The 7500-nt window shown below is 46.8% G+C and overlaps 1 protein-coding gene across 1 annotated transcript in view; it reads left to right on the top strand.

Annotated features, from left to right (window-relative positions):
* The window catches only part of LOC115370560 (kalirin-like), a 50827-nt gene that overhangs the window by 30085 nt on the left and 13242 nt on the right, over positions 1-7500 (top strand). The window contains exons 33-41 of the mRNA XM_030067610.1: positions 48-137; positions 1189-1281; positions 1397-1508; positions 1834-2024; positions 2451-2552; positions 2669-2823; positions 3105-3207; positions 5921-6082; positions 6816-6999. Coding sequence (XP_029923470.1) covers positions 48-137; positions 1189-1281; positions 1397-1508; positions 1834-2024; positions 2451-2552; positions 2669-2823; positions 3105-3207; positions 5921-6082; positions 6816-6999 — 1192 coding nt within the window. The remainder of the gene's footprint in view (positions 1-47; positions 138-1188; positions 1282-1396; positions 1509-1833; positions 2025-2450; positions 2553-2668; positions 2824-3104; positions 3208-5920; positions 6083-6815; positions 7000-7500) is intronic.

The following is a 7500-nucleotide window of genomic DNA, read 5'->3' as shown; positions in this document are numbered from 1 at the left end:
GTCTCTCTCTCTCTCTCTGTCTCTCTCTCTCGGTGTCTCTCGCCCAGGCTGATAAGTTCCACATGTATGTGACGTACTGCAGGAACAAGCCGGACTCCAGTCTGCTGATCCAGCAGCAGGGGGCGGGCTTCTTCGAGGTCAGGCCACGCCCACTTTTATTTATATATTTTTATTTATTTGTTTATTTGTATGGCTCCACATTAGTCACTACCAAGGAATCGACATCATAATGCAAAAGAATTATGTTACAGCTACTAAAAAAACAGGCAGGTGTTTTTGTGTCTGGGCTGAGCGGCATGTGAGAAAGAGTGATGAAATGTAAGCATAAATATAGACATTATATAAATATATGCACACAGTATATGTCCACTCAGCGTCTCGTCCTCAGCTCCAGTCTGACCAGTTCAGCTCAGCAGCTCTGTCATGAACTCTGCCCTTTATCAAAGTCTATCATGTTCAGTTTGTGTTGACATTGTGCAGAATGTGTCTCTTTAATTCTGTGTTTATTACTGAGGTTGTAGTTTGCAGAGGTCTGCTACTGGACTGCATTATACTGAGAGGGGTTTCCAGTTTTTTGTCCTTCCTATTCATATCCATGAGGAGGCACAGACTATTGGAAACAGCTGTCTTCACTCCAGTTTTCCATCAGCCCAATAAAGTCCTCCACATGAGTTTTCCTAAAAGCAGCAGCACTGTTGGCTTTTCAGGACTTTTTCACACTGAAATGCTCCCTCCTCCTCCTCCTCCTCCTCCTCCTCCTCCTCCTCCTCCCCCGCCAGGGAAAATAGTCCCTAAGCAGGGAAACGTTTTGCTTTCCACAGCCAATCATCAGCTGTGTGGTTTCTGAGTGTTGAGCAGAACATTATGAGGCGGCTGCTTCAGCCACAAACTCACTGTTCTATCTTTTTTTACTTCAGAATACCACTCTCGATAATGTGCGAGTTTCAGTTTGTCTATTAGTTTTGTGAAGGCTTCATAAATCCAGGAGTTGTAAATTTTTTTAAACCCACAGAGGAGCAGGGAAATCCTCAGATGAAGTTCAAATTACTTTTCACCAGACATGATGATGTGCAATAAATACAGCGAGTATTCATGATGCATATAGCATTAGTGTAAGCATTGACGTGTGTGTGTGTGTATGTGTGTGTGTGTGTGTGTGTGTGTGTGTGTGTGTGTGTGTGTGTGCAGGAGGTCCAGAGGAGACATGGTCTGGCGAACTCGATCTCCTCGGCTCTCATCAAACCGGTTCAGAGAATCACCAAATACCAGCTGCTGCTGAAGGTACCTTCTGTTTTATTTGGGTCTGGAACAGATTCAAGGAAACACACAAGAGTACACATGTAAAGATTGCTGTGTGTGTGTGTGTGTGTGTGTGTGTGTGTGTGTGTGTGTGCAGGAGCTGCTGGCGTGCTGTGAGGAGGGGAAAGGTGAGATTAAAGAAGGTCTCGACGTGATGCTGAGCGTCCCGAAGAGAGCTAACGATGCTATGCATGTTAGCATGCTGGAAGGTAACACACACAGACACAGACACACACACACACACACACACACACAGCTCTCACTTTTTTGTTGGACAGTGAAGATAAAATATATAAAACATATTTAAAAAAATAAAAGTAATAGTAAAAATATTAAAAATATTTTTTGATTTTTAGAAATACTTCATTGACATACTCAGTGTGCTGTGTACTGTGGTGAGATGAGAAAGGTGAAGAAGTTTCCTGTGGAGTAAAATCTGTCAGGGGACCCAGACAGGAGCCCTGCGGGACGCCACAGGGACCTTTAGCCTAGAGGAGGAAATCTAGCATGTACTTCCTGTGCTGTCCCTTCCAGGGCTGGAGGAGGGGCTGGAGGTGCAGGGGGAGCTCCTCCTGCAGGACTCCTTCCTGGTCTGGGAGCCCAAGTCTCTGATCAGGAAGGGGCGGGACCGACACCTCTTCCTGTTTGAGCTGTCACTCATCTTCAGCAAAGAGATGAAGGACTCGTCTGGACGAACCAAATACCTTTACAAGAGCAGGCTGAGGGTAACACACACACACACACACACACACACACACACACACACACACACAGTATTTAGTATTAGTAGTGTAACTAGTAGTCATGATCTTTGTCGTTTTTTTGTGTCTTAGTAATAGTTGTAGTTCAGGGTTTGTATCGGTGCTGGAAATCCTTGAAAACTTGAATTTTATGTTGAATTCCAATCATCCAAGTTCTTGAAAATACCAGTTTTCAGAGTTTGAAAGTGCTTGGGTTTTTAATAAAGCACTTTAAACTGTAAAGGCATTACTTTCACAGTAAAAGCCCCGGTCGGTGACATTTGAAACTTGAAACTTTGTTGTGTTTTAATTTTTAATTTGTCTGTCTGTCTGTCTGTCTCTCTCTCTCTGTCTCTCTCTCTGTCTGTCTGTCTCTCTCTCTGCCTGTCTCTCTGCCTGTCTCTCTCTCAGACCTCAGAGTTGGGTGTGACAGAGCACATCGAGGGTGATCCCTGTAAATTCGCTCTTTGGGTCGGACGAACTCCGACCTCCGACAACAAGACTGTCCTCAAGGTACGTGCACGCTCGCATGTGGACGCTCGTGCTGTGCGCGCTCAGCTGGTGCACTGCTCCCCGTCTCACTGCTCCCCGTCTCACTGCTGCCCGCCCGTCTGTCTGTGTGTCTGCAGGCGTCGTCGTTGGAGCTGAAGCAGGAGTGGGTCCGCAGCGTTCGCCAGGTGATCCAGGAGAGGCGGGGCCACCTGCGGGGGGCGCTGAGGGAGCCCATCCCCCTCCCCAAAACACCCAACCCCACCCTGGGCCGCCAGCGCAGCATCACCCGCAGGTCAGAACACACACACACACACACACACACACACACAGAGGAGCCTCACGTTAGCCCCGCCCACGCTGACTAACCCTGCCGCCCACGCCGTGACATCATCACTGTCACCATGACAACAGGAACCACCCGGAAATAGTCTGATTTCATGTGAACTAACAGACCCACATTTCTATGATAGACACCACTGCAGGTGGACACACACTTACTGTAAACTGTCTCTCTCTCTGCCTGTCTCTCTCTCTCTGCCTGTCTCTCTCTCTCTCTGCCTGTCTCTCTCTCAGAGAAACCAGTGAGGATGCTGACAGTCTGGGTGATGCCAGCAGCCAACCAGACACCGTCTCCATCGCCTCCCGAACCTCCCAGAACACCGCTGACAGCGACAAGGTACACACACACACACACACACACACACTCACACAAACACACACACACACACACACACACACACACACACACAGAGAGGGGTGTGTCCCACAGTCCCATGACCTCATCAGTCTTGCAGCTGGCTGTGTGTGTGTGTGTGTGTGTGTGTGTGTGTGTGTGTGTGTGCAGCAGGGAGTTTCCTCCTCTAGTCGTCAGTTTGTTTCCAGTCTTGGTTCTGCTCTGCTCTCCTGATGCTGTCGAGGTACGTTTGATTTCTCTACCTGCTGCAGGCTCAGGCTGGGGGCGGAGCTAGCCGCTGTCACCACCCCTCACCTGCCTCTCCTTCTTCTCCTTCTTCTTCTTCCTCTCCTTCTTGTGTTCTTGCCTGTGTGTAATGCGGCTGGAGTGAGGTGAGGCTCAGAGTAGAGACAGGATGTGTCTCAGGTGGAACTTCAGAGTAAAGGACAGAGATGAGACTCACCTGGCAGACAGGTGACCAGCAGTCACCTCCTCCTGATGAAGTGATGGATGTAGAGAAATTTGAATGTGTGGGCGAGCTTTTATTTTGAAAGGTTTTATTTCTGACTTTTTATTTTTTAATTTTTTGGTAGTTTTCTTGTTGTTTTACACATTTTTGTGGTGTGTTTGTTCTAATTTACTTCTAATTTAATTTAAAAATATATTTATAATATCTACACGTTGTTTCCTCTCAGTTATTAACCTTTTTTGGATAATTTCCCAGTTTGACTGGTTGTTCCCAGTTTTGTAGGAGATGTTGTGGTGGAACTTTGTGTTTCTGTGCGGTAACGTAGACCGAGCTGCCGCAGGGAGAGGGACGAGGGGGAGGCTGCAGCACAGCAGCAGGTGAAGGAGGAGGAGGAGCAGGAGGGGGAGGAGGAGGAGGAGGAGGAGGGGTGATGGAGGAGCAGGAGGAGCAGGGGTGATGGAGGAGCAGGAGCAGGAGGGGGAGGAGGAATGTAATTACAGTGACAAACCCCATTTGCCTCCTCAGGTGCTGGGACTGGTCATGTCCATGTGAATATGAGTGTGTGTGTGTGTGTGTGTGTGTGTGTGTGTGTGTGTGATAATGTAAACACCTCTGTAACAGTGGAAACACACCCACATTCACCTGAACATTCAAGTCATATTTATACTATGAATATAATATAATATAATATAATATAATGTAATGTAATGTAATATAATGTAATGTAATGTACAGACATGCTGCATGTGTGTTGTTTTCTACAAATGTTTTGTAATCCTGGGTGTGTTTAGTGTGTGTGTGTGTGTGTGTGTGTGTGTGTGTGTGTGAGATGCGGGCTGGGCCGTGCAGTCAAACACAGCTGTGTTCAATTTGGACAGGGAACACCCCTTTCCCCGTAGAGACTGAGTGTGTGTGTGTGTGTGTGTGTGTTAGCTGGAGCACATGTGCTTCAGTTAAGTATTAGTCAACACACACACACACACACACACACACACACACACTCAGAGTCGTCAGTATCCGTGGTGACCTCAGGTCACATGACCCTGCCCCCTCCCTGCTGTGATTGGTCGGTTCTGTCAGTGGCTCATTGATCTGTGAGTTCCCTGCAGGCCAGCAGGGGGCGCTGAGGCCGCCCTGCTGAAACCTTAACCTTTACTGCACACACACACACACACACACACACACACACACACACACACTCACACACACACACTCACACACACTCACACACACACTCACACGAACACACACACACACACACACACACACACACACACACACACACAAACACACACACACACACATGTAACTCCTCTCAGGGGGATTTGGGTGACTCCACTGATGTTGCTTTCTAATTGTGCAAATCTTAGATTAAATTAATCCCAGCTGGACACCCAGCCTCAGATTACTGTTAGTACTACTCTTACTGTTAGTACTACTACTGTTACTGTTAGTACTACTGTTACTGTTAGTACTACTGTTACTGTTCGTACTACTGTTACTGTTAGTACTACTACTGTTACTGTTAGTACTACTACTGTTACTGTTAGTACTACTGTTACTGTTAGTACTACTACTGTTACTGTTAGTACTACTGTTACTGTTAGTACTACTGTTACTGTTAGTACTGCTGTTACTGTTAGTACTACTACTGTTACTGTTAGTACTACTGCTATTACTGTTAGTACTACTGTTACTGTTAGTACTACTTTTACTGTTAGTACTACTCTTAGTGTTAGTACTACTACTGTTACTGTTAGTACTACTGCTGTTACTGTTAGTACTACTCTTACTGTTAGTACTACTGTTACTGTTAGTACTACTGCTGTTACTGTTAGTACTACTGTTACTGTTAGTACTACTCTTACTGTTAGTATTACTACTGTTACTGTTAGTACTACTGCTGTTACTGTTAGTACTACTCTTACTGTTAGTACTACTGCTGTTACTGTTAGTACTACTCTTACTGTTAGTACTACTGTTACTGTTAGTACTACTGCTGTTACTGTTAGTACTACTGTTATTGTTAGTACTACTCTTACTGTTAGTACTACTCTTACTGTTAATACTACTGCTGTTAGTACTGCTGTTACTGTTAGTACAACTGATACTTAAGGAGAGGCAATATTGCAGGAATTGTGTGAAACAGAAGTGATGAGCTCTGTCTCTCTCTCCCTGTCTGTCTCTCTGTCTGTATCTCTCTCTCTCCCTGTCTGTCTCTCTCTCTGTCTGTCTGTCTCTCTCCAGCTGTCAGGTGGCTGTGAGTTAGTCGTGGTGTTGTTAGATTTCTCCTCCGGGGCGTCTGGGGAGCTCAGTGTTCGCTGTGGTCAGACGGTGGAGCTGGTGGAGCGTTCTGCAGATCGGCCCGGGTGGTGCCTGGTCAGAACGACGGATCAAACGCCCCAACAGGTAACAACCCAAACGCACCCACAGGTAACAAACCAAACGCACCAACAGGTAACAAACCAAACGCACCCACAGGTAACAAACCAAACGCACCCACAGGTAACAAACCAAACGCACCCACAGGTAACAAACCAAACGCCCCAACAGGTAACAAACCAAACGCACCCACAGGTAACAAACCAAACGCACCCACAGGTAACAAACCAAACGCACCCACAGGTAACAACCCAACTGACGCTGTGGTTAAATAAATCAAACGCACCCCCAGGTAACAAACAGAGCCCTCATTGTCTTCTTTCCTGGAAGGAATCAGAGTCATGATCAGCTGCAGTGACCCAATCTGATCTAATCTGGTTTAATCTGATTTGAGTTAATCTGATTCCACTAGAGGTCGCTGGTCTTCACACTGAAAACACACAAAGAAGAATCTGCAACATAAAACAACAAGAAATGAAGTTCCTGCAGCCAGAACATAAACACCAAGAGGACGAGCCTCTTGATTGGACAGGAAGATAAACAACAACAACAAGATAAACAACAACAACAACCTAAAAATAACAAACAAAATACGACATCGTCTGAAAGAAAACAAATAAACAGAAAAACAACAGCAGACAGCAGAGTGTCACACTTTACCTTTCAAATAATGTCTATAGATTAACTTTTTAATCTCATCTGATTCAGTCTAATCTGATCTAATCTGCTGTAATCTGCTGTAATCCTGTGTTCTCTGCAGGAGGGCTTGCTGCCCATGAGCGCCCTCTGCCTGTCTCACTCCCACAGTGCGGCCGACATGGAGGGCCTCCTCCCCGCCTCCACCACCTCCACCACCACCTCCCTGTCCTGCACCTCCTCCACCACCTCGTCCTCCTCCTGCCCCGCCCCCAGCGCCTCCTCCAGCACCCTGCCCGCTGCCAGAGGTCAGTACCTGTCTGTCCACCTGTCTGTCTGTCTGTTCACCTGTGTGGGCGGGGCCTGGGCCAGGGGGCGGGGCCTGGGCCGGGGGGCGGGGTCTCTTGTATCTTTTGATTCATGTTTTTTTAAATGCTGGCTGCTTTTAACTGTTAACGCCAAAATAAAAGCCTGTGTGATATTCTGAAGTGGTTCGGTGGATCAAACAGCAGCAGGCACAGTGGGACTACATTTCCCATCAGCCCCGCTGCTTCCTGTCCCCCTGCTGCTGCCGGTCACTTCCTGTTTAAACACACACAGAACACACACAACTGTAAACATCCTCCCGTGTGTGTGTGTGTGTGTGTGTGTGTGTGTGTGTGTGTGCAGTGTTATGATGCTCCACATCCTGCCTGTGTGTGTCCTAAATATCCCAAACAACACACAACAATAACAATATTTCATGTTCAGCTGTGTGTATGTGTGTGTGTGTGTGTGTGTGTGTGTGTGTGTGATAAGGTAACTTTATG

This window comes from Myripristis murdjan, chromosome 2 (assembly GCF_902150065.1).
Source record: "Myripristis murdjan chromosome 2, fMyrMur1.1, whole genome shotgun sequence".
Taxonomy (NCBI): domain Eukaryota; kingdom Metazoa; phylum Chordata; class Actinopteri; order Holocentriformes; family Holocentridae; genus Myripristis; species Myripristis murdjan.
The sequence above is the reverse complement of the archived record's forward strand: the minus strand, read 5'-3'. Positions and strand labels throughout refer to the sequence as shown.